The sequence below is a fragment of the Heterodontus francisci genome, chromosome 19, assembly GCF_036365525.1.
Source record: "Heterodontus francisci isolate sHetFra1 chromosome 19, sHetFra1.hap1, whole genome shotgun sequence".
Taxonomy (NCBI): domain Eukaryota; kingdom Metazoa; phylum Chordata; class Chondrichthyes; order Heterodontiformes; family Heterodontidae; genus Heterodontus; species Heterodontus francisci.
The window spans coordinates 69,154,045-69,181,223 of record NC_090389.1 but is presented as its reverse complement, the minus strand read 5'-3'; the positions used below and the strand labels follow the sequence as shown (position 1 = coordinate 69,181,223).

Below are 27,179 nucleotides of genomic sequence, written 5' to 3'. Positions count from 1 at the left end.
ATTCCAGATTTTTATTAATTAATTGAACTGGGCGGCACAGTGGCGCAGTGGTTAGCACTGCAGCCTCACAGCTCCAGCGACCCGGGTTCAATTCCGGGTACTGCCTGTGTGGAGCTTGCAAGTTCTCCCTGTGTCTGCGTGGGTTTCCTCTGGGTGCTCCGGTTTCCTCCCACATGCCAAAGACTTGCAGGTTGATAGGTTAATTGGCCATTATAAATTGCCCCTAGTAGAGGTAGGTGGTAGGGAAATATAGGGACAGGTGGGGATGTGGTAGGAATGTGGGATTAGTGTAGGATTAGTATAAATGGGTGGTTGATGGTCGGCACAGACTCGGTGGGCCGAAGGGCCTGTTTCAGAGCTGTATCTCTAAACTAAACTAAACTTGAATTCCACCAGCTGCCGTGATGGGATTTGAACCAGTGTCCCCAGGGCATTAGCCTGGGCCTCTGGATTACTAGCTCAGACATTACCACTATGTCACCATCTCCTAGGCAGGACTGGTGGGAACACTGGTGCTGTCAATCAGGGGGCACTGGCCAATGGGAGCGGGACAGGGGCACTGCTGGCGGAGCTGCGGAGGGAGGTGATTGTCGAACTAACTCTGTGGTTGGGCACTCTCAGTGCACAGGAACGTTAAATAGATAGGATGTCAGGCACTGGAGCCTGTGATTTCTTGGCAAGTGCTCCCTGCGTGTGTCCAACCTGCAGAATTCGCCCTCGGCAGTGTTGGTGTGAGTAGAACAGATAGGATAGCGCACAGGAAAGTAATGTTAGAACTGGAAAGGGAAGACTTTTTTGAGCCATAGCAAGCTTTTTTTTAGGCACACAATCCACGTTCTCAGCTCCCAAAGGCCCTGGTTTCTCTCAGAATGCGGGGCTGGCACTGAGCAGCAATGCGTTTCCGCTTCTGGTGCGTGGCGGGTGAGGGGGGTGGTGTGAGCACGGGGGGAGGCAGGAGGGGAGAGAGAGGGGGGATACAGAGGGGGAGGTGGGAAGAGAGGGGGAAGACAGAGAGGGGAGAGCAATAGACACAGAGAGGGGAGAGGGATGGATACAGAGAGGAAGAGAAAGGGGAGAGAAAGAGAACGAGATCATTCCCAACGGTTGGACATCTATCTGAATTCTTCGCATCGCTGCATCAAGTGTGCGGGCAGACATTGACTACTTGTCCAAGCAAAAACAATGCCAGGTATCGAAGAGCAATCCAGTCAGAACATTCCTCTGCTGATTCCCTGCAATTTTTTCTCCATCAAGTATTTATCTGATTTATTTTTGAAAACTACTATTGAACCTGTTTCCATCATCCTATCAGGCAGTGCATTCGAAATCCCCTAACCACTAGCTGCGTAAAACAAAAGCTTCTTCTCATGATGCCTCCGGTTCTTTTAATCACCTTAAATCTGTAATAGAAACAGAAAATGCTGGAAATACCGACCTGAAACATTGGCCGGAATTTTCCCAGTCCATCGGTGACAGGCTGGGAGGCAGAAGGACAAACAAAATGGCGGGGAAAGGCATCGGGAGGAGAGCCCGACGTCTTCCTGCCACCAAACCATATTGCCAGCGGCAGGAAAGTTGAGCCACTTAACTGGCCAAGTAAAGGCAACTTCCCACCTCCTCGAGCATTTTGCCTGCATTGGAAGGGCCTGCTGCCTCATGGGGAGACCACCCAGGCTGCAGGGGTGGGGGCCCTCATTTAGGGGCACTCCGTGGCCTATGGAGAGGCCACCTCAGCAGCAGTGGCCACCCTCACGACAATGGCACTGCCGGTGCTTCACAAGCACTAACCCCCACCGCCACCACCCACTATCGCCAGGACCTTCCTGCCAGGCTCCCAGCTTCCCCCAACCAACCTGAACTCCCTTCAAGGAAGGCATTGAGGTATCCTCTCCCTGGAGCTGTAGCCTCAACAAGGCCTGTGCTGCTGAGTTGCTGGCCTTCTGACTGGCCCTGTTAATTGGCTGGTGGCAGCACTGGTGGGACTTGCCAGTAATTGGCAGAATGCAGCCCATTAACTCTGTTTGTCTCTCCACAGATGCTGCCAGACCTGCTGAGTTTTTCCAGAATTTTCTGTTTTTATTTCATAAGATCTCCAGCATCCACTTTGCTCTTATCTTAAATCTGTGCCCTCTGGTTATTGATCCTTCAGCCATTGGAGACAGTTTCTCCTTATTTACTCTATCTAAACCCTCCATGATTTTAAACAACTCTATCAAATCTCATTTTAGCCTTCTGTACTTCAAGAAGAACAACCCCAACTTCTCCAGTCTATCCACATAACTGTAATCCCTCACACCTGGAACCATTCTGGTAAATCCCTTCTGTACATTCTTCAAAGCCTTCATGTCCTTCCTAAAGCCCAGAATTGAATACTGTTCTGAAACTGGTTCCGAACTAGTGTTTTATGTAGGTTCAGCATACCTGCTTTACTTTTATACTCTATGCCTTTATTTATAAAGCCCAGGGTCTCAAATGCTTCATGTAACTGCTTTGTCCTGCCACTTTCAAATATTTGTGCACAGAAAACCCCAGGTCTCTCTCTCTTTCTTGATTTCAAAAGGAAACTGGATAGGATCTTGAAGGAAATAAAATTTTAGGGATAGGGTGGAAGAATGGGACTGACTGGAAGGCTTTACGGGGAGCCAGCATAGACTCAATGAGCCGAATGGTCTCCTTCTGTGGTGTAAATGACTCTATGACTCTTCTTGCACCATCTTCAAAATTATACCAGTTAGCTTGTGTTGTCTTTCCTCGTTCTTCCTACCAAAATGTATCACCTCACACTTTCCTGCATTGAATTTCATTTGTTATGTGTCTGTCCATTCCACCAGCCAGCTCATGTTCTCTTGAAGTCCATTATTACCTTCCTTGGTGTTTACTACACTTCCAAGTTTCACGTCATCTGCAAATATTGAAATTGTGCCCTGGACCTACAAGTCTTAATCATTGCTGTATATTCTTGTACTGAACCCTGGGGAACACCCCTTTACACCCCCCCTTCAGTTCGAAAAAGAGCCATTCATTACATCTCTGTTTTCTGTTTCACCAATTTTATATCTATCTTGCTACTGCCCCTTTTATCAAATGGGCTTCAAATTTGCTAACAAGCTTAACACATGGTACTTTAGCAAATGTCTTTTGAAAGTCCATATACTCAACATCAACTGCACTGCCCTCATCCACCCTCTCTGTTACCTCATCAAAAATTTGGTCAAGTTAGTCAAACACAATTTCCATCATTTATTCTTGGGGTAATCAAGCAGGCGAAATTCTTCCTGTTCATAATTTTACCGAAGTGTTCAACTGTGCTCAATAGCCTTGTGGTTATGGTCAAATGAATATGATACATTTCAGCTGTTTTTCATTCTTTTACTAAGCTTAATTGATTTCCAATAAGGCAATGACAGATTAGCAGGAGCACATCTTCAGAAACTCACCCCCTCAGTGCTGCCAGTTTATTCAACTGTGAGGAGCACTGTAACCAACCTTGACCCTGCACTCATTTGATATCCACACTTATAGCAAGAGTCACAATCTGGAGCTAAAACTCTTACTGATTTTCGCTTCCTCAAACCAGGAGTCCTGGAGCAGTCCTATCTCCAACCTGCTGAGATCAGTTAATTCTCCACAGACTAGTGATGGAGCTTGAGAGTCTCTACAACACAGTCATTCATTGCTATAGCCAACTGAGCAATCAGACGGGCATGATGTGAACTGTTAGTCACAGTGAATGGAGAATACGGCGGCCTTTTTTAAATGTACATGTCAAATCTAACTAGCATTTTGAAATAATCTATAATAATAATAGTAGACCTGATATGTTTAAAACATTTATAGGAGAGACGAAATATGTATGATGACAATAACCTCTAATCAGCAAACAGCACAGCTCCTTTTAACTTTCTGATTTAATAGATAAATAACTGAATGTATTCAGTACTTGCAGAAGGTTGAAGTGATAACCAGCACTGATAATGTGGTTGGACTTGTCGATCAAGTGGTTTTGTGTCATTAGTCATATTTAATTACATATTTTGTGCTGCTTTGTACTGCACTTTGATATTTTTATGTAATGCCTTTAGTCAGGGAAAAATCAACCATATTTTAACAAACGAGTTCAAATTATTAATATATAAGCAGATTACAGCACACCATCTATTGAATAATATATTGAGGAAATTAAAATAACTAATCTTTCTGAAATTGGATTATTTTTCCCATTGAAAGAAAATCATACCTTTTAATTTCTCTACTCTGTGCCATTCTTTTCAACCTTTCAATGACTAAGAGGTTTGGCAGGAGTTTCTTTCCAGTGCCACTCTTACCAGCCACCAGGAAACACATGAATTTTTGGTATTGATGTGCCTCAGAATATTTTCATTCCATTCCTGTGGTGAGGAGATTGATTTCTGTTTGATATCTCAGCAGCCTGCTGAAACTGAGAAGTCATCATCTGCGGATTGTTGTGTGTGAATTTATTTCATTCTACTCTGTGGTTGCTGAATGCCCTCTGTTTTTTTAAGCTGTCATTTTTCAGGCCAGACATACCATTAGCAATGGGATGAATACATTAGCCATTAGCTGCACCACCTCTAATTTGATGCTATGCATGCTGCAACATTTTCTAATGAGGTATTTGGCAAATTTTGGCATAAATTGGAAGACTGGGGAACACAATGGGCAACTTATGGGGAGGGGAATTTTCACCTCCAAAAACGGGTGGGTTTGGGTTGAGTTAAAAAGTTGTAAAGAGTATACAGGAACAGAGGGACCAGGAGGTGCTTGTGCATCGACCTTTGAAGGTGGCAGGACCTCTTGAGAGAGTGGTTGGTAAAGCATATGTGATCTTGGGCTTCATAAATAGAGGCATTGAGTACAAAAGCAGGGAAGTTATGCTGAACCTTTATAATGCTTTGGTTAGGCTCCACTTGGAGTATTACATTAAGTTCTGGTCACCACACTTTAGGAAGGATGTGAGGGTCCTTGAGAGGGTGCAGAGGAGGTTTACCAGAATGGTTCCAGATATGGGAGATTTTAGTTACAAGGTTAAGTTGGAAAAGCTGGGGTTGTTCTCCCTGGAGCAAAGGAGATTGAGAGGAAATTCCGTGGAGAGCTGGCATGGACTTGATGGCCAAATGGCTCCTCTGTGCCATCAATGACTCTATATTAAAGGTATAAACTATAAAACTCAACTTTACTGGGACTGGCTGGACACTGGATACCACTATAATTTCTAACCCAAGAGACTTGGGTTCAGAATCATCCCAGCTGTATGGTGGGAAAGTCTCTGCCTCCTACTAGTTGTAAAAGTCCAAAGTGAAATAAATTTTTATCATGCCAACCAAGTTCTTATTTCTGTGGACATTGCGTCAGAGCCCAAAACATCTTTCAATTTGGCATAAATTTACCATCCTTTTTAAAGCTGTCGTAAGATTGGCTGGGATAAAGAGTAGAAATCATACACTGATGCATCTGGGGGGCGGGGAAACACTAAGGTAAAATGAAGGCAAGTTGTTGGGAGGACAATACTATACCTCACCTGTAGGTTTATGCTGATACTAGTTACTTGACATAGAAAAGTGTTTCAGCTTGATATCTTTTATCTTGGTGAGCAAAAATAACAGCCAGTTCAGTAAGATCCAAGGATACTGAGGGAAGGTTTGTTTGACTCATAAAGATAACAAAAGTTTTACAATCTATGTAATTTGTAACAGTTGCTTTAGGGTTATGGTAAAACCATTGGCCTTGTGTTGTTTCGCAAAACTAACTTGAAAAAACTTTTAAAATAATTGTTTTTGATTTTTAGGTTGAACAAGAACGTATCGACAAGATCTGGCCAAAACTTCGTGTGCTTGCTCGATCATCTCCCACTGACAAACACACATTAGTAAAAGGTACACGATTCATTTTGATACAGAAAGCTGAGATAGTATGAGACCCTTTCCCAGCCTATGCTGAATTTCTTCTGCATTGTAGTGAGTTGGGCTTACTTACTATTTTCTAACCTATATGTTATGTGTTGTAAGTAAGGCAATGGTGAACTGGTCTTTTGGCCACTAATTGTTTTATTTGTTACTTATTCCAATTACTGTTGGTTGAGAATGTTTGTGAGGTCCATAAGACTATAGTCAAGAGTTTCTGTTTTGGATGCAATGATGACCCAGGTGCAAATTGCACTGGTTTTGTAAAGTGAATTTTTGCTCAAATTTCCACAGTCGTTTGTGCTAGTTGAAAGAAAGTGGTGAACTAGACACTCAGTTTAAAAATACTTATTTTTTTATGATAAACATATTTTTAGCTATATTAAAATTGCACCAGGATACTACTCTTTGATATATCAAAGAATGTTTTTTTGATGCAATTTTAAAAAAAAATTACTTTCTAAAACATTGCCGGATTGCACTCGTTCATGGAAGATTGCAATATGCAAATGAGTTTGAGTAAAAACTCCATTAAAAAAATCCATTAATTTAAGATTGGTTGCCTGGTACAATTTTAGTACTACAGCTGAAAGTGATTTTATCATTAAAAAATAAGCATTTTTAATCAGAGTGTTTAGTCCACCACTTTTTTAAACTGGCGCAAAAGGTCACAGAAACTCAATTTGCACTGGACATAATTTGCACTTGAAATTCTTGATCTTTTACTCTGGTTTAGCAGTTTCTGACAAATTGTGCCATAAGTACTTTTTTCATGTATTTCTTTGAGGCTTTACATTGTGATTCACTGTGAATGCACGTGACTCAGAGTGACCAAGGAAAATATGGAAACAATTAAACTATTTAGCTAGTTTGATCTAAGGTATCCATATACAGGAAAACTGCCAACAAATTGCAGGAAAGAATACACAGTACTCAAGAAAGTATAGTAAATTGGACATGTAATATTGCTAATTTACTTGCTTTGTCTTTTTCCTTCTCTCTTGACTTTAATTTGACTATACCTCTTCTTCTGGTCTCATTGGGCGGAATTTTGTTGGTGGTTGAGAAAGTGGGACTGAAAGTGGAGCTGACCCTGCTTCGGCAGGCGGCAGGACCCAGGGGCAGCATTTTGCTGGTGGCAGCCAATTAACAGGCCTGTCTCCCAGCGCTGCCAACCCAATCAGTGGGCCGGCAGCTTCGCATCTCTTCAGCAGTGCCGCCACTTGTGGTGGCCATTTCTGAGGCTGCAAGATGAAGGAGAGGGCGCTTCCATGGTGAGGTGCCCTTGAAGACCAGGTAAGTTTCTTTCAGCATGTGTGGGCCAGGCAGGCAGACCCTGGTGATCGGGGGTGGGGGGGCTGGTATTGTGGGGGTGGGGTGGGAAATAAAGGACTGGTCAGGTATAAAATTGAAACCCGACCCGGGCCCCAGTCCTTTAATTTTTTTTTGCACCCGACCCAACCCAGCCCAATCCAACCCAACCCAAATATCGCAATAAATTTAATGATATCAAACATGTTATTGCGCTCTACCTTGTCCAAATGGTCATACTTGTGATCCTGTTCAGCCGTTCCGGCAGCAGGCTATTCCTGCTGATGGAGTTGTGGGGAATCATGGGTGAGCTTGATCCCTTGAGTTCCCGGAGGCAGCATTGTCTAGCCTGACCCAACCCGAGCCCAAATGCTGGTCTTGGAATATAGACTCGACCTGACCCGAACCCGACACATGTAGATGGGTCTAGCCGGGTTCGGGTTGGGTAGCCAGGCTTTAGTGGGAAGTGGTGCCAGCGGTGGTGCCTTAGCACGGGTGACCATTGCCACTGGGAGACCCCTCCGTGGGTCATGGAGCGGCCATTACAAGGCCATCCCCGCCCCGAGAACCCGTTGTGAGGCCACCAGGATTTATCTGGCGGTCTCCCCACGTGATGATGGGCCCTCCCGATGTGGGAAAATGCCAGCGGGGCAGGGTGGCCCTTAATTGGCACCTTAAGTGTCTCAATTGGCTGCCAAGTGAGCAGTGTGCCACTGAGATTCCAGCCGCTGGTAATATGCCATGGCAGCGGGAAGATGTTGAGCTTACCCCCCTCCTCCACCCCGACGCCTTTCCTACCATATTACTGGACCTTCTGCCTCCCAGCCCATTGCCATAGGACAGGCAAAATTCAATCCATTATTTAGATTCCACTCTACATCTGTTCAAATTCCTGCCAGTCCCACCATGCAGTGTGTGTGTTTTTTTAAGTCACAGAGATCAGGTTTGGATCCATGATTTGTACAGATCATCTGCTGTTAGATAACAACAACTTACATTCCTATTTAATGTTGAAAAGAATGTTCCAATGTGCTTCACAGAAGTATAATCAGGCAAAAATGGATGCTGAACCTGAAAAGGACACATTAAGAGGAGGTGACCAAATACTTGTTGAAAGATGTAGGTTTAAGGATGGTCTTAAAGGAGAACTGGGAAGTGGAGATATTTAGGGATGGAATTCCGGAATCTAGGGTCTAGATGGCTGAAGGCACAGCAGCCAACAGCAGGGAAAAGAAGGAGTGGGTTGGGATGGGTGGGGAGATGTACAAGAGGCCAGAATCAGAGGCTTGGAGGAGCTTGCATAGATAGGAAGGGGAGAAACCATGAAGGGATTCAAAGGCAAGGATGTAAATTTTAAACTCCACATTATTGAGGGACTGAGAGACAATATTGGTTAGTCAGGACAGGGATGTAATGGGTGAGTGAGACCTGGTGTGGGATAAGATGCAGGCAGCAGAATTGTGGATGAGCTGTTGTGATTGTCAGAGAATTTTGACAACTATTTTGAAAATCAACAGGATAAAATAGAGTATACAGTTTCCCTCCCTATGTATAGGCGCTCATGGAGTTTGGTAAATAGAAGAGTTTGCTGCTAATCATTGGGATCACTCAGAATTTGCAAATTATCCCAATCTTCAGAATGTTAAAATTTGCTATTAACTTCCGTAAACACACAGACATCAGGAGATGTCAAAAATAACCTAATTGTGCAGCAGTCAGAATAGATCTCCCATGCTCTTGTACAATTCAATATGTACCTCATAATGTGTTTCATCTGTTATATTGATAGTTGCCTGCATGCAAAATTTTACTATTAAGATAATTACAATGAAATTGAAGAATAGTTTACACTCAATTGCTCCCGAATTGCATGTCAGTGGTTGTTGTGCATCAGAATGCGGAGTTATGAAAATGTTCACACATACAAATATCCAGAACAAATATAAAGTGTTGCCTCTTCCAAACCTTATTCAGTGCATAATTCAGGTGTTGCTCGTGTTCAGATTTTTAACAGGTAAATAAAAATGTAATTTGAAACAAATTTATACCTAAAGCATTATGAATGAGGAAAAATATTCCACCCATTATACCTGAAAGATTAAGTTGAAAAACAAGAACAGAACTGCATTATATGAAAGATCTGCCTATCCACCAACACCCCTCTCAGACTGAAACTGAAATGGGGCATTTCAATAAAAAGCACAGAGGAACAATTGTTCTGTCAGCTGATAGGCGATCTGGAGGCCAAATAACATGTATAGTGCCTGACATATCAGGAAAGAATGAGGGTCAGGTTAATGTGCAACGTTATGTAAGTCTTAACAAAGATCAAAGCTGATATGATGACAGCATTACCCACAGGAAATTGATTGCCAAAGCCTTTCAAGCAAGTATCATTTCCCAAAGGGGTGGTGATAATCTCATAGCAATTCTAGACCAGCTCTTGTTTTATAACAGATTTTTCTAAAGTAATGTAATTAGCAAGTGAGTATGGTGTGAAGATTTCCATATTACTGTTTACTTTCAAGATTAAGTTCCATGAGGAATATTATGGTTTAGTTTTAGTTTAGTTTAGAGATACAGCACTGAAACAGGCCCTTTGGCCCACCGAGTCTGTGCCGACCATCAACCACCCATTTATACTAATCCTACGCTAATCCCATATTCCTACCACATCCCCACCTGTCCCTATATTTTCCCTACCACCTACCTATACCAGGGGCAATTTATAATGGCCAATTAACCTATCAACCTGCAAGTCTTTGGCATGTGGGAGGAAACCGGAGCACCCGGAGGAAACCCACGCAGACACAGGGAGAACTTGCAAACTCCACACAGGCAGTACCCAGAATTGAACCCGGGTCGCTGGAGCTGTGAGGCTGCGGTGCCAACCACTGCGCCACTGTGCCGCTAAGTTAAGTTAAGTTTTTTACTGTTCCTGTAGAAGTACTGAGGATAGGATGTAGAGTTCAAGTCCCTGTAGGAAAGCATAGTGACCTTCTTTGCCTGCAGGTTCATAGGTACAAGCGCTGCATAAACAAGGATTGCAGCCAACACTGGCAGGGGCAAGTGCATTTGGAACCTTCGTATTTAATTCGCCCTCTGGTTCACTTGCAAGGACACCTCGCCAGCTTGCTTTGTCCAGATTATTTTATGCAGTGCCCAATGCCACTCTTACATGAAAGGAGTTTTTAATGATGTAATTCATTCCCATCAGCAGGGCTATCCCTGCCTGGGGCATGTTTGCTCTGACATTCCGTGTGCCACTGCATTTAGGCACATAACAGAATCATAGAATTGTAGAATGGTTACAGAAGAAGGCCATTCAGACAATTTAGCTAGTTCCACTCCCCCACCCTATCCCTGTAGCTGTGCAAATATTTTTGAAAGCCACGATTGAATCTGCCTTTACCACACACTCAGGCAGTGTATTCCAGATCCTAACCATTCGCTGAATAAAAAAAGTTTACCTCATGTCACTGTTGGTTCTTTTGCCAATGGTAACAATTTCTCTCTACCTCCTCTGTCTAGACCCTTCATGATTTTGAACACCTCTATCAAATCTCCTTTTAACCTTCTCTTCTCTGAGTAGAACAACTCCAGCTTCTTCAATCTATCCATGTAACTAAAACCCCTCATCCCTGGGACCATTCTCATAAATCTTTTCTTCACCCTCTCCAAAGCCTTCATATCCTTCCTAAAGTGCATTGCCCAGAATTGGACACAATCTTCCAGTTGAGGCCAAACCAGTGTTTTATAAAGGTTTATCATAACTTTCTTGCTTTTGTACTCTGTGCCTCCATATATAAAGCCCAGGATCCTGTATGCCTTTTTAACCACTTTCCCAACCTGCCCTGCCATCTTCAGTGATTTGTGCACAAATACCCCCCCAGGTCTCTCTGTTCCTGCACCCCCTTTAGAATTGTATCCTTTATTTTTTATTACCTCTGCCTGTTCTTCCAACCAAAATGTGTAATTTCACACTTCCCTGCATTAAGTTTCATCTGGCACTTGTTCACCCAATTCACATCTTCTTCCTTGGTAAAGACAAATGCAATGTACTCATTTCTATGTCCTCTTGAAATCTATCACTATTCTCCTCATAGTTCACAATACCTCCAAGTTTGTGTCATCTGCAAATGTTGAAACTGTGTCCTGTATGCTCAAGTCTAGCTCATTAATATATTATCAAGAAGAGCAGTGGTCCGAGTACTGACCCTTGGGGAACCCCACTATATACCTTCCTCCAGTCTGAAGAACAACCGTTTACATTACTCTGTTCCCTGTCACTCAGCCAACTTCATATCATACTGCAACTGTCCTTTTTGTTCCAGGGGCTTCAACTTTGCTGGCAAGGCTGTTATGCAGCACCTTATCAAATGCTTTTGGAAATCCATGTACACCACTTCAACCTCATTCGCTCCCATCAACCCTCTCTGTTACCTCATTAAAAAACCTCAATCAAGTTAGTTAAACATGACTTGCCTTAATTAATGCACATTTGTCCTGGATTATCATTTCTAAAAGCTTTCCCACCACAGGGTTAAACTGACCGATGTGTAGTTGCAGGGTTTATCCTTACACCCTTTTTTGCAGTTCTGCAGTCCTCTGGCACCACCCCTGTATCTAAGCAGGATTGGAAGATTATGGCCCGTGTCTCCATACTTTCCAACCTTACTTCCCTCAGCATCCTTGGATGCACTTGATCCGGTCCTGGTGACTGATCAACTTTAAGTACAGCCAGCCTTTCTACACTTTTGATATGCCAATTTCCTGACCTCATTTCTTTCTTTCCTAAGGTGTTAACTCTTTACTGCCATAGTGTTGCACAGGTACCAAACATCCTCTGCTACCTCATCCAGGTGGCAATTCTTCATGTATGACCAGATCAGCCATGATCTAGTTAAATGGTGGAACAAGCCGAGGGGCTGAATTAGTTCTCATGACCCTGAGGAAGGAGGAAGGGGTAAGAAGTGAGATGGGAAAAGGATTGGAAAAGGGGAATGACCAAGGGGGTTGGGTACAAAGATGGGGGAGGGAGAGTGGGGAGAAAGAATGGAAGTAGGAATAAGATCAGATCAGAGAGGATAGGAGGGAAGGATGCGGATGGGTAAGCGAGGAAGGCGGGAGGTAGTAAATTCTGATGGAGGATTGCGTGTACATTTCTCCAGGGTCCAATTATATGCTGAATGTTGGAGGCTGGGGAGATAGTCAGTGGCTTAGCTTTCCCCAGGCTCAAGCTATTTACTATGTGTGAGAGGGGGGTGTTTCAATCTACATGCCTACAGGCTTGGTTAGTTGCTTAAATGGGAGGGGGAGGGTGGTGGCTGGTTGTGGGGAAGGAGTTGTGGTTGGTTGGTGTTATGAAAGTGCTGCCTTTTTAAAATATTTTATTTTTTGAGGACTTGTGTTAAAACTGAAAAGAATCCATGGATGTGTTTTTTTTTTACCAAATTCAGTGAAAGCACACTTGAGATATTGTTTGAAAGTCACCTATGCTGGAAGTCATGTGCTTTGGGCTCAGTAAGCAACAGAAGCCTTGGTGACCTGGGGAAAAATGGTTACAGAGAAGCCACATGTCAAGGTTTATGGAGGTCAGGAGGTCGACTTTCTGTTTGGGGGTTTGGATATTGTTTTCAGTGCAGCAGTTGGGGTGTGAACTGTTTGAAGATAGTTGGTGTTTTCCTGCCAAGGAAAAAAAAACCTTCTCTACCTCTTTGAAGAAATCCTGCAAAGATCCAAGTGTGGAGGAGATAAAATCCCTGGTGCTGCATAGCTCCTGACAAGCTGGAAAACATCCTGCGATTCAAGTGTGTGCTGGTGGAAAACCCTGATACCACATTACTCCTGGAAAGCCTACTAGAATAATTCTCAACATCTCCAGAATGGACTGCTACTAAAGCGATGCTAGTAACCCGTCTCCATATACCCTCATGCCAGACCAAAAAAATGGACAACTGACATCCTTCCATATCTTCTCTTTTTTTCATCAAGAATAAGGAAGTATTTGGCCAAAGTGGTCTTTTTTGTCTTTTTTTTTGGTAGCAAACCTCTGCAGAGAGAATTTCTGTATTTTTCCAGTGTGTGTGTGAGTGTAATTGGGAATTTTAAAAAGGGAACTTTCATATTTCAATCTGTGTGTTAATGCTTTGCTTTGTTACTGGTTAAGTCTTGTTTTATAATAAACTGATACTTTTGTTGTTTATTGAAGAAACCTGGTTGGTGTATTTTAGTCTGGGATGAAAAATAGAGTGTATGATTGGCTGTACTAGTAACCGGAGAAGTGGAACTAGAAAAGACAGTGCACTTCTCCTGCCTCGGTAGTAACATTGGGTAAGGGATAGTCAGGCACTACTCCCACATCTGAACTCTTGAAGGAACGGGGGCTGGCAGGCTACATTGGTCCAGGACAATATTTGAGACTGAGCTGCCCATGGGCAACTGTCTTCTCTGGTGGATTCTCATACTTCAAGAAGATTCTCGGCAATTGCCAGCCTGAGAAAATTATAACAGTTTTATCTGCTGGAATTTGTGGCAGGAAATTGCTTTCTGGCTGTGAGGGACATTTACTGGCATCTTAAGGGTGGAATTGAAATGAGAACAATGAAAGCTTTGGCCAGGAATGGATAAGATTCTGCCTGTACCTCGGGCTTCTGCACTTGACAATAAGGTTTAAGTTATAAATACTCTTATGACAATAAGTGGATTCTTAAAAACCTGAAATGGTGCATCACTATCTAAATTCTAGCTGGTGATCACTTGTTGCTGCAATTTATTGTGAACCTGTGCAAGGTCCTCACACTTCCTTAACATTACCATGAGAGGCATTTGCAATGTAAATGCCAATCATCCATCACTCACAAGCAGAATAGGTATTGTAGGTGAATATGGATTTTCCCACTGGGTTTCCAGCGTACTTCAAGATAGAATGTTGTGATCCACTCCCCATTTTTAATATATAATAGATACAAAAATATTAGACAAAGGAACAGCAATTAATTTTGAAAAGCATTGCATGGTATTTCTGGTTTGCACTTTATTTGCAGTTCAGTTGAGTAATGCATATGGTTAAATAATAGTTGAAAAGTTAGTCAGTCAGTCCAACTTCCTGATGATTTATTTATCTTTCCTAATCTCCTAACCTCCACATCACTTGAGAATTATTGTGTTTGTCCTTCACAATGACAGAAAATAAATACAAAAGCAAGCTTCCATTTGGGATTCGGCAAAACGTCTCTGTCAGGGCAATGTGCAGTATACCAAATAATGGAACAAGTGATACTCTCTCTTCTCTCTCTCTTTGGCCTGCTTGTCTTGAGAGACAATGGGTAAGCGCCTAGAGGTGGTCAGTGGTTTGTAAAGCAGCACCTGGAGTGGCTATAAAGGCCAATTCTAGAGTGACAGACTCTTCCACAGGTGCTGCAGATAAAGTTGGTTGTTGGGGCTGTTACACTGTTGGCTCTCCCCTTGCGCTTCTGTCTTTTATCCTGCCAACTGCTAAGTCTCTTCGACTCGCCACACTTTAGCCCCGTCTTTATGGCTGCCCGCCAGCTCTGGCGATCACTGGCAACTGACTCCCACAACTTGTGATCAATGTCACAGAACTTCATGTCGCGTTTGCAGATGTCTTTAAAGCGGAGACATGGACGGCTGGTGGGTCTGATACCAGTGATGAGCTCGCTGTACAATGTGTCCTTGGGGATCCTGCCATCTTCCATGCGGCTCACATGGCCAAGCCATCTCAAGCACCGCTGACTCAGTAGTGTGTATAAGCTGGGGATGTTGGCCGCCTCGAGGACTTCTGTGTTGGAGATACGGACCTGCCACCTGATGCCAAGGATTCTCCGGAGGCAGCGAAATAAATGAATTGAAACGTCGCTCTAGGCTGACATATGTTGTCCAGGCCTCGCTGCCGTACAGCAAAGTACTGAGGACACAGGCTTGATACACTCGGACTTTTGTGTTCCGTGTCAGTGCGCCATTTTCCCACACTCTCTTGGCCAGTCTGGACATAGCAGTGGAAGCCCTTCCCATGCGCTTGTTGATTTCTGCATCGAGAGACAGGTTACTGGTGATAGTTGAGCCTAAGGAGGTGAACTCTTGAACCACTTCCAGAGCGTGGTCACCGATATTGATGGATGGAACAAGTGATACTCAAATGCTTTGAAAATCATTAAAAGGTTTGAACATTGTGAATTCGGTCCATATTTATTAACAAAAGTTTTGAAATTTGCACAGAAATATATAATGGAAGTTTCCACTAGATAAAATTGGAAATGCATGGAGGCCATTAAATATAATCTGATTAAATGTAATCCATCTCATTATTTTCCTTGAGGTTTTTGTATATTTAACATTAATGGTTTTGGAATGTGTCCTGAAGATAACAATGATTTTTGAAATAATCTGAAAAGGGACGTATTATAATGTTTACAGAATAATGACTATCTATTAATGATTATATTATTAATGTCCTTAACCAGTAACAGTATGATTATCCTACTGATGGTCAAATTATTTACTTATTTCTTAAAAATTGTGTAACATTGTTGATGATGATTAGCCCAGAGATTATTTTGCCAGAAGAGTCAGAGACCCAATTTAATTTTTAATTGCCTTTTCCTCTCCCTAACTTGTCATTGCTTTTTTGATCATCAGTCTGGTTGTGTTATGTTTTAAAAAACACTGTAGTTGCTTGAAGGTGTTGGGAGCAGCGGCTGACTAATCAAAACTGACATTATTTTCTGTGGAATTGTTACTTCCGGCACAATTTGCTGATGTAAGTAATTGAAGCTGGGAAAGTGGAGTGAGTTTTCCTGTTAATGGCGAGAGTGGGAAGCTCATTGTCTCGTCAGATCTATTCTTTCTAATGAGCTGCAGTGGAATGGCTTTGTTTGTTGCAGGTATAATTGACAGCCTGCACGGAGAGCGGAGACAAGTTGTAGCAGTAACTGGTGATGGAACCAATGATGGACCAGCTCTAAAGAAAGCAGATGTTGGTTTTGCCATGGTAGGCAACTTAACATTCACAAATGTGTTAAATTAGCATTTGGTTTAAGATTTGAATCAACAAATTGTGTTACTGCAGCAGTCTTCCTGCATCGAATGCTAACAATGGAATTACCAATATTATGGTTTGATCAGTACAAACATATTACTGAATTGTCAGTTCCAGCAATGCAGCACACCTGTTACTTTGCCAGGGGGGTGATGTTACATCTGGGCTAGATGAACAAACTGCAGTTGGTTATTCCCAAATCCAGAGGCATACTACAAGATATTACAGATACAATACATTCAATATCCTACCTGTTCATTCCATCTAATCTGGAGGGAGATGAGACCAAATGGATTAGAGGCATCCTAGAATAACTTGGACAAAACCAGTTCAAAAATATTTTACATATTTAGCTTGGCATTTAAAAACCCAAAAATTGTTTTGAAAGCGTATTGTTCCTTGAAGATTGTATTGTAAAATGAAAACAGATATGTTAATAGGAATATTTTTTCTCATAGATATCATGTGGATCCCTATTTTACCCTTGAAAGTTAGCATTTTTTCGCATTTCAGAAGGCTAAAGAACACAGATTCTTGGCTCTGAGTCAGTTACATTCTCCCGATTCAATGAGTTCAATGAGTTTCCCCAGTGAATTTCCCCAGCCAACCCATGTGGTCCAGGAAGTCCCAGGTTTGGTCTCCAGTCAGTGCTGAGTTATGTGATCTGAGCTTGGGTTGGTGGCAGAGTTGCTACAATTGGCCTTAGTGCACCTTGGTTTAGGAGGTGAAAATCATTCAGGGGAAAATTCAATCACTTTTAGTGACCCCTGTGAGAAATGTGAGTGACTATGTGTGTGTGTTGGGCAGCATTGGGATTAACTATGTAAGCCCCCACAGTTAAGAAACCTCCCAGCACTTGCAGTCTATGCTTGCACATGTATAATGGCCACTCGGTGAGATACCAGAGGGTTACTTTGTGCCCATGGGACTCTTATCCCAGCAAAGAGTCATCCCCTTCAAGAAGAGGAGAAAGTTGCATTTTAAAGAAAATAACACTACAGTTACAAAAGCATTAAATCAATGGAGATAAATCATTGTGTTTGATTTATTATTCTCACTATGCCAATGTGCTTTAATAAACAATTTTATAGAATCATTAAATCCATGCAGTGTTCAGTGGTCTAACATCCTTAAAACCCTATTATACTGTTACAGATTAGTGTGCTTTAAAGCTGAATATTTAAATAATAGACTGGTATTACAGTCAAGACCACAAACCTACTTGTCAATTAGAAAGCTCCAAACTCTGTTGTAATCTTTCATTCAGTTCCACTTTTCCTTGGTCCATATTTAGCAATGTTATATACAAGGCTGGTTATTGTAAATTGCTAGCTTTCAGAGGAATCCACATTCAATAGGTGGAAGAAAGTTATTTGAGACATTTTCAGACTGAGGAAAATGGGCGGAGCGAATGTGAAAAGGAAGCAGAATTTCCTGATTTGATAGACTTATATTCTTATTTGATGTCTACACTTATGTGCACAGATTTATAAATAGATTGTATACATTGTCGGTGTTAGGACCCTTGCTGTTCCTGATATATGTTAATGATCTAGACCTTGGTGTACAGAGAACAATTTCAAAATTTGCAGATGATACGAAACTTGGAAACATTGTGAACTGTGAAGAGGATAGTGTAGAACTTCACAAGGACATAGACAGGTTGGTGGCATGGGCAGACAAGTGGCAGATGAAATTTAATGCAGCAAAGTGTGAAGTGATTCGTTTTGGTAGGAAGCATGCGGACAATAGATTGAGAGAGCGGTTAATACAGCATACAGCATCCTAGGCCTCATTAATAGGGGCATAGAGTACAAAAGCAAGGAAGTTATGTTAAACCTGTATAGAACACTGGTTCGGGCTCAACTGGAGTATTGTGTCCAGTTCTGGGTGCCACACTTTAAGAAGGATGTGAAAGCATTGGAGAGAGTACAGAAAAGATTCACGAGAATGGTTCCAGGGATGAGGAACTTCAATTGTTGAGATAGATTGGAAAAGTTGGGACTGTTTTCAGCTGTGAGATGTGGGCGTGAGGTTTGTAGCAGTGCTAAGTGTGCGAGAGTGAGGTGAAGCTATGATTGTAAGGTATGAATCCTGATTGACAGAGATTATTGATAGGTGAGTGATGGGAATGTGGTGATTTGAGGAGTGGCTGAGGTTTGTGGTGCAGGTGGTGGGACATGGTATTTGAAGGTGCATTCACTGACCTTGACCACTTGTGTGAGGTTATTGCAGCACTGCACTCAGGACCTCAGGGCTTGATTTCTAGCACTGGCCTGCAGGGTTAACTTTTTTTCTAAATTCGTTCTTTGGATGTGAGCATCACTGGCTAAGCCAGCATTCATTGCCAATCCCAAGTTGCCCTGAGAAGGTGGTGGTGAGCTGTATTCTTGAACCACTGCAGTCCATGTGATGTAGGTACACCCACAGTGCTGTGAGGAAGTGAGTTCCAGGATTTTGACCCAGCGACAGTGAAGGAACGGTGATATAGTTCCAAGTCAGGATGGTTGTGGCTTGGAGGGGAACTTGTAGGTGGTGGTGTTGCCATGCATCTGCTGCCATTGTCCTTCTAGGTGATAGAGGTTGCGGATTTGGAAGGTGATGTCGAAGAAGACTTGGCAAGTTGCTCCCACTGGCTTTTGACCATATGTCTGAAGGGCAGATACAGGGCATCTATCCTCCTCTCCACCTCCTTCAACAAGACCTCCAGTGCAGCATTCGAGAACCTTGGAGCCTGCGCTCTCCCATGTTTTGCCATTCCTCCCTCTTTCCCAGGAGGGATTCACACCCTGCACAACAGCCAGCATCTGCTGCAACCACAAAGCATCTTTCCTTTAAGAGGAAATATGAAATAAAAACAGAAAATGCTGGAAATACTCAGCAGGTTTGGCAGCATCTGTGGATAGAGAAATCGAGTTTACGTTTCAGGCCGATAACTTTTCATCTGGTGAAGTGTGGGACTGGTTTAGACACCCACGGCAGCCGTCACTGAGGCTGCTGGTTGTCCTGAGAGAGAGGTCTGTGGGTTGTGCCAAAGGGAAGTGAGATGTCACAGGGGAGGCCGAAGGGCAACCTTCTGTTTAGCATCATCTCTCTCCGCCTCTTCTTCAACCTCCTCTCGCACCTCCTGCTCCTGCCCCTTCCCCGATGAGCTGTATCCTTCAGGGCCTCATCATCCTCAAGGTTCACACCTGTCACAATGACCAAGACCCTTGCAAGAGGAAGTTGAAGGGTGCCAGAATCGCATCTTCAGAAGTCCAGTGGCCTGCTCAATGGTTGTCCTAGTGAGCAGGTGGCATTGGCTGTATCACCTCTGTGCTTCTGTCTGGGACTCGCAATAGAGGGGTCAGTAGCCATCTCTTCAAGGGATTTCTCCTGTCCCTTAGGATCCATCTATGCACTCTGGGGATTGGAGTGAAGATCTGAGGCAGCATAGAATGGTGGAGGATGAAGGAGTCATGGCAGCAGCCAGGAAAGCAAGTGCAGACATGGAGGAAGCTCTTGTTGTGGTCGTGGACCAGTTGGACATCGAGGGAGTGGAAGCTATTCCTGTTGGTGAATCTGAGTAGCCGGTCACTGGGTGACTTGATGGTCACACGGGTGCAATCAATGATGCCCTGTATGTGGGGGAGTCCAGTAATGGAGGAGAAACCCAATGCCCTCTGTTCCTACGAGGCCATGTCAGTCATGAAATGAATGTGTGGTCCAGCTCTGGCAAAGAGGGTCTCAGTGATCAGAGAGATGCAGTGGTGTGCAGCCATTTTTGACATGTCACTAAGGTCAGCAGCTGATTTTTGGAAGGAGCAGAAGCAAAGAAGGCCAAGGCCACAGTTACATTGGCGGCCACTGGCAGGGCATGGAGACCAGGTGCAAGGTCTTATTCTGCGGCACTGGGTCTTGGTCATCTCCAGATAGTCCCATCTTCAGCGGTAGATCCTCTGCTGAGGGTTTGGCCCCTCTTTCCTCTCCCGTACTTTTCAGATACCTGGGTTCTGCCCTTCCTGAGGAGGGTATTGCCCTCCGCCACTGGGCCTGAAATCTGACAGTCGTGCCCCCATTGCCAGCTGTAGCCTTCCTTTTGGACAGGTAGTTTCCCTATTGACCTTGGAAGCCTTGCCCTCTGCTCTTCTGCTCCCGCAATGCCAGGGGTGGTGATGACCCCGTTCAATGCCCGAGCACTGTGCCCACTCTCCCCGCCACCTATGCAGCACCAAGCACACCTCTTTGCCAAATTCCCCAGTCCTCCTTTGCCCTGCTGACCCTCTTATGTGGCCTGGGGCAGCCTTGAGTGGCTCCCCACACTGAACCCACCTCCCTTCAATTTACCAGAAACTGACAGTTTCAGAAATCCACTCGTTAGATATTCCACTCTCCCCCTCCACAAGCTCTTAACGAGCTATTTAGCTCACTTAATTTGCCTCAATAGGGAGGAGAGCGGGGTTCCTGTCACACCCTCCCCCTGCCCTGGTTATCATTGTCGGCACTGGGAACGATGTCCTGTAATTGACATGCTGCCTGGCGCAGGCATTTTCGGGCCCCCCCCCCCCCCCACTCTATTCCCGACTTTGAGAGGGTCCAAAAATGCAGCCCATACTGTTTAAAGTCTTCCAACATATCACTGCTGAAAAAGTTGCAACCTCGTTAGGTACTACAGTTGCTATCAGTAACCGTTTTGTCTATTCTGAACTTTTAGTCTAATTATTTACCTACACACCATCCTTAATTTGTAACGGAATATCACTGTGTAACTACAAATTAGAGCAACCTTGAAACCTTATTCTGCCAAGCATCACCACTTGATAAGATTTGAGCACCCTCTAGTGATTAATATTTAACGGTAATGGAGCTGTTCAATGCTATACCATGCTCGATCCTTATTTTTTTGTATTCAGCTCATCAAGAGATACCGATGCAGGAAATTTTCCATTTTCTACTCATTCTAGTCATGTATGGGGCAGACGGAGGTAAAGTTTCCTTTATTGCATCTCATCAATGTGCCTTAATTTCAGTCTTGGAAAATTATCCCTTTTGAACCAGGATGAGTGGTTTCATTTTGCATACAGTAACAACAACTTGAATTTATAAAGCACCTTTAGCGTAGTAAAATGTCCCAAGGCATTTCACAGGAGTGTTATCAAGCAAAATTTGACACCAAGCCGCATACACCAATATTAGGACAGGTGATGAGGTAGGTTATAAGGAGTGTCTTAAAGGAAAAGAGAGGTAGAGAAGCGATGGGTTTAGGGAGGCAGAGCTTGGGGCATGGACACCGAAGGCACAGCCATCAATGTTGACATTGGGGATGCACAAGAGGCCAGAATTGGAGGAATACAAAGTTCTTCCTGGGTTGTAGTACAGGAGGAGGTTACAGAGATAGGGAGGAGTGAGACCATAGAGAAATTTAACACAGGCATGAGAACTTTGAATTGGAGGAATTGCTGGACTGAAAGCCACCGTAGATCAGCGAGCATAGGGACGATGGGCGAACAGGACTTGGTGTGATTTAAGATATGGGCAGTGGAGTTTTGGATGAACTCAAGTTTACGAAGAGTGGAAGATAGAAGGCGAATCAGGAGAGCATTGGAATAGTCGAGTCTGGAGGTGACATAGGCATGAATGGGAATTTCTGCAGCAGATGGGCTGAAGCAAAGCAGAGACAGGTGATACTATGGAGGTGAAAATATGTGGCCTTGTTGATGGAGAGGATATGGGATAGGAAGCTCAGCTCATGGTCAAAAAGGACGTCGAGCTTGCGAACAGTCTGGTTCAGCCTCAGAGAGTAGCCAGGGAGGGGGATGGAATCATTGGCTAGGGAATGAAGTTAGTGGCAGGGGCCAAATACCATATCTTCAGTTTCCCCAATATTTTAATTTGAGACGTTTCTGTTGATCCACTCCTGGGTTTTGGTCAAACAGTGTAACAAAGCATAGCCGATGAAGGGGTCAAGAGAGATGGTGATAAGCTAGACCTGGTATATGTGGAATCTGGTGTCTTTTTGGATGCCATCGCCAAGAGGCAGCATTTAGATGAAAAAATAGGAGGGGGTCAAACATGGACTCTTGATTGACTCCAGAGGGCTGGATTTTTCCTGCTCGCTGCCGTTCTCCGCGGCAAGCTTCAGAAAAGGCTCGGCACACGCGCGAGATGTGCACCACTGAGCCGCCATGATATTTCACACAGTAGCTCATTTACATGGAGGGGGCGGACCGCCCGCCCCCAATGACGTTGAAGGAGCAGGCACTCTGTTTTCGGCAATGGCGTCCGGCGCACTGCACAGGCGCCGCCGCCGTTTTTAAAGGGCTTCAAGCCCTTACAGGTAATTGTAATTTTTAAAGAGGAATGGATGGTACCTTTATATTTAAAAGTTTTATAAAAGATCGGAGCACCTCTCCCACCCTGCCAATGACCTAACAATTCACTTATTGCCCTCTTCCCACTAAAAAAAATTTCTTCCCATCCCTAACTTTCCCCCTCGACCTTTATTACCTTTGCCCTTCAACCCCTTCCCACCATCCCCTGAGCTAATACTAAGAGTTTTCCCTGCTGATCTCTGAACGGAGATCTGAAGACATGGGACTTCCGGCAATCGGCCGGAATAGTGGCATGGGGCGGCCATCGTGAAAAAGTAAGTAATTATTCAGTGATTAGCATTTATTTAAATATTTTGATTACAGTTCTGTCGCTAAGTGGTGGGGGCGGGGAGAGGGGGGCCGCAACGAGTCCTTGCCGCCGCCGGTAAAATGGAGCGGGGCCTTCCCGGCATTGAGACTTGTGGGGCGCTTCTCCAAGAAGTATTTCCCGGGCCCCCCTACCATGACCCCGACATTGGGGGAGCTGGTAAAATCCAGCCCATTGTAGGAGATTCTGTGGCTATGACTGGGCAGATAAAAATGGAACCAGGTGACATCAGTCCACTCAACAACAGGGCAGAGGGGTCAAAAGACCAAGGCATGGTCAGCTATGTTCAAGGTTGCAGATTGAGAAGGACGAGGAGGAATAGTGCACAATGGTCACAGTCACAAAGGATGACATTTGTGACTTTACTACGGGCCATTTCAGTGCTGTTGCAGGGCAGATACTTGTCATCTTTGTAGCTTCACTCACTGAGATTATGTCCAGTTTTGTGTTGGGTCCATGCACACAGTTGAAACTGCCTAATGAATTTTTCTGGTGGGCTTTCTGCATTTAATCTGATTAATCATATTGAGCAGGTGTGTTTGTAAGATGCGTATTTTTTTCTTATATTGCAGTATAACTATAAATAAGGGTGCAAGAAAAGCCTTTGTGAATAGAGCAGATTCTTTTCCCTGTTAAGTTCTTCCTGAGAGAAAATTCTACCTTGAGCAGGGAAGGATCATGAATGTTGAGAGTATTTGACACGTGTTTACTGGATGGCCAGACAGGAATTCAGATCTGTACAAGAGTGAAGATTCTCAGAAATAGCTATTTTATTGGGAGGGAAGTTAAGTAAGTTGCAAATTGGTACCAGCCTGAAGTGTGATATCAAAAGGACAAAGGGTAACCTACATAACACATGTAACATAATTCAGACCTTAAAATCTGTAAATGCTTATGGTGTTGATTCTACTTCTGATCCTTCAGTGAACTTAAGAGAGCGCAAGCAGCATAATTTTATGCTCACAGATTTCTCTGAACAAATCTAAAGGATTACCTTTTTACTTTTGTAACCAAAACACTATCAGAATTTTCAAAAGATTAATCGTAATAGATCTTGTTTCAACTCCATAAAATGTTTGGGAATATTTATCGTCTCTCCACTGTCTTTGATCACTTTGATCATACGGCATCAGTTTATATTCACAGCATTACAACACCAGACATGTTGTGACATTTATACCGTAAGTTGCTACCCAACTGGCAAGGATGCTGATCTATAATGCATTTTAAGGAGAATGCCTCATCTTAACTTTATGTCAAGGCCGTTACCATAGTGATTGTTTGGGGCAAACACAGTAGAACCTGAAAATCCTCCAATTCAGCCTTCATCTGTAAATAACACTTTCAAAAACTTATTTGTAATGATAGTAGCTTGCTTGCATTTCCATTGTTTTGCAAGTGCAAATTTCTATATAGCAAGCCAGAATTTCTTCAGCCAAATTCCCACTGGGTACACAGCTTAAAAAATGGGCATAAATTGGCACTACCTGGTGCTAAATTTTGTTGCAGTATAGAGTTGTTGCAAGAATGGCTGATACAGGAAATTCAATATCACGTCAGTACAGTAGGGGATGTTTTTCTGAGATTTGAATTAAGGCACACTGTTCTTGCAGATGAGACACGCATGTTACCATCTTACCTCCCTGACCTGACTGACACTAGTTGGAAAAATGTGTTCCATTCCCAAACATTGATAATCTCCTGCCTTATTAATGAATGTAGTTCAATTAATACTTTTAATCAGATTTGAGTTATTGTAATAACTTGATTACTCTCTAATAACAACTGTTAATTAATTATAATAACTCTGGTTATCATAATAATGAGTCTCATTTGTTCACGGCAGTTTTTAAAAAATATTAATTTCAGAATTAAATCCATTTACTGTAATTGTTTTGTTTTCTTTCCCCTGAATCTGTCAAACACATAGATTTCTGACACCAGTGGCATTGGTCAACTGTTTTTTTGCAATGTTTTAGGGCATCGCTGGTACTGATGTAGCAAAAGAAGCCTCCGACATTATCTTGACCGATGATAATTTCAGCAGCATCGTGAAGGCTGTCATGTGGGGCCGTAATGTTTATGACAGCATCTCCAAGTTTCTACAGTTTCAGCTGACGGTGAATGTAGTTGCTGTCATAGTTGCATTTACTGGAGCGTGTATCACCCAGGTGAGGGTTTACTTCCTGTTGTACACATCCTGAAAGCACATAAGGGGTTTGTTTTCAGAAGGACAAGCATTTAGGCTTGTGTTACAGAATTTATCCAGGACTTCTGAGCTATCTGTATTCCAGTCACTGACTCGCAGTCTTCATTTAAATATTTTGAATTGCTGCAAATATTCAAGCTTTTAATACCTGAATGAATGCATACTGGCACACAAGTTTATTGAGGGGCAACCAGAATGCCAGAAGCATTTCTCTATAACCAAAATTTGCAGCATCCACCTCCTTGTTGTTAGCTGAGTGAAATAAATTAATTACTGGAGTGGTGTTAAGGCCAATTCAGAGCTATGCTCAACAATATTCCTCATTCTAGATTGTAAAATTGGGATTTTCAGTACAGCAGTGAAAGAAATTATGAATATTGCATATTTGGGCAGGAGGCCTAAAAGAAACAGTACCCCAGAGGTTTAGGAGTGTCATCAATGCCTGTGCAAATTGGATGCTAAATTGATAGACAAACCGCATCCATTTTCACCCCCCACTTGAATAGGAAGGCCAAGAGGAGGGTTAATGGAAGATTTTCAAATTATGAAGAGTTTTGATAGAATGAATAGGAAAAGACTGTTTTCTCTGGTTTTAGAGTCAACAAGGAGGAATCGTCAATTTACAATTATCATTAACAAACTGAGCAGAGCCGTTAATGGTGTTACGACCAAGGCGGGAGGAGTGCACTGTTAATTCAGTCCCACTTCTCCACAAGTCACAACATATTTTTAAAGTTTTTCCCACTAATACAGGCAATCGGATATACTATTTTTCCCAGAATAGAACACACTAACCGGGTTTCTCTACTGAACAACAAAATTATCAGTTTACTATAAAACAACTATTAACTAGTAACGAAGTAAAACATTAACACACAGATTAAAATTTTTAAAGTCCCAACATTAAATGTTAAAGTCCCCTTTTTTACCTTAGCATCTCACACACACACACACACACACACACATATATATACCGGTTAACCGAAAGCTAATAAAAAGGGATTTTTGGATTAGAGCTCTGTTACAGACAAAAAAACACCCAGGCAGATCACTTGCCCACCACTGAAGAAAACAGCAAACGAGACAAGCTGCACCAAAGCTGGCACACAGTCCAACCACCGAGCACACGCAAACAGGCTACTGAGATCCCCTGACAATAGTTCTCTTCAAGCGGTGCCAAGATCAACTCTTGCAGGCCCTCCTCAGAGACAGGAGGCGAGATGAATCAACATAGTGGACTTTGCAGGGTCTTTTATGAAATTGCTGGAAAGCGAGCTGGGTTGTAGTCTTTTCTCCTTTCTTGACACCTCAGCAGACTTGACTTTATCTCTTTCCAGAAGGTAAAACACACACACTCTGACACACAACCATAAAGCTTGTCAGTTTTCTGCCCTTCCAGGTGCTCTGCTGCTACAGGGCTTGTTCAATCAAAGGAGCGCTTGTCACTTCTCTGCCCCTGTTACCAGGGTTTCCGCTCCATATCCAACCCGAGTCATGTGACAACCAGCAACATTGTTGCCAATCTAGCTCCATCAGTGCACTCTTGATGGCTCTCTCTCTTTTTTTAAAAAAACTGGTCCAACATTTATTCAGCTGAACTATAATTCCTTTAAAAATATTTTTAACAAAAAACCGAATCACTTTCATAACAATGGAGAAGAAACTGAAGTAAAGGTGGTCATTAGGTTTGGGGCTGGGAGTGGAGGAGATCGAGGGTTGAAGTCAGGAACGGTGGCCAACCTGGGGTCAGGGCCAAGAGCTGGGGCAATCTGGAGTTGGAAGTGATTGTGAGGAATTAGGGGTCGGGGTGGAGTGACGGCAATCAGTTCCTTTAACACAAGAGTGCACCTCCTGACTCCACATTCAGGTAAGCTGCTCACCCTCTTGATTGGGTGCAAACACATTTGCTTGGGCTGCCTCAGGACAAACCAATCTTGAATAGGGGCCTCAAACAGGCTTTGGGGTCATTATTCGCATATGTAAGTGGCCTATCACCTGGTTC

General features: G+C 43.2%; 1 protein-coding gene across 3 annotated transcripts in view; it reads left to right on the top strand.

Annotated features, from left to right (window-relative positions):
- Nucleotides 1-27,179, top strand: part of atp2b2 (ATPase plasma membrane Ca2+ transporting 2) — a 399,824-nt gene that overhangs the window by 319,436 nt on the left and 53,209 nt on the right. For all 3 annotated transcript variants that reach the window (XM_068051872.1, XM_068051871.1, XM_068051874.1), the window contains exons 15-17: nt 5,807-5,894; nt 16,136-16,242; nt 24,948-25,139. In XM_068051872.1, coding sequence (XP_067907973.1) covers nt 5,807-5,894; nt 16,136-16,242; nt 24,948-25,139 — 387 coding nt within the window. The remainder of the gene's footprint in view (nt 1-5,806; nt 5,895-16,135; nt 16,243-24,947; nt 25,140-27,179) is intronic.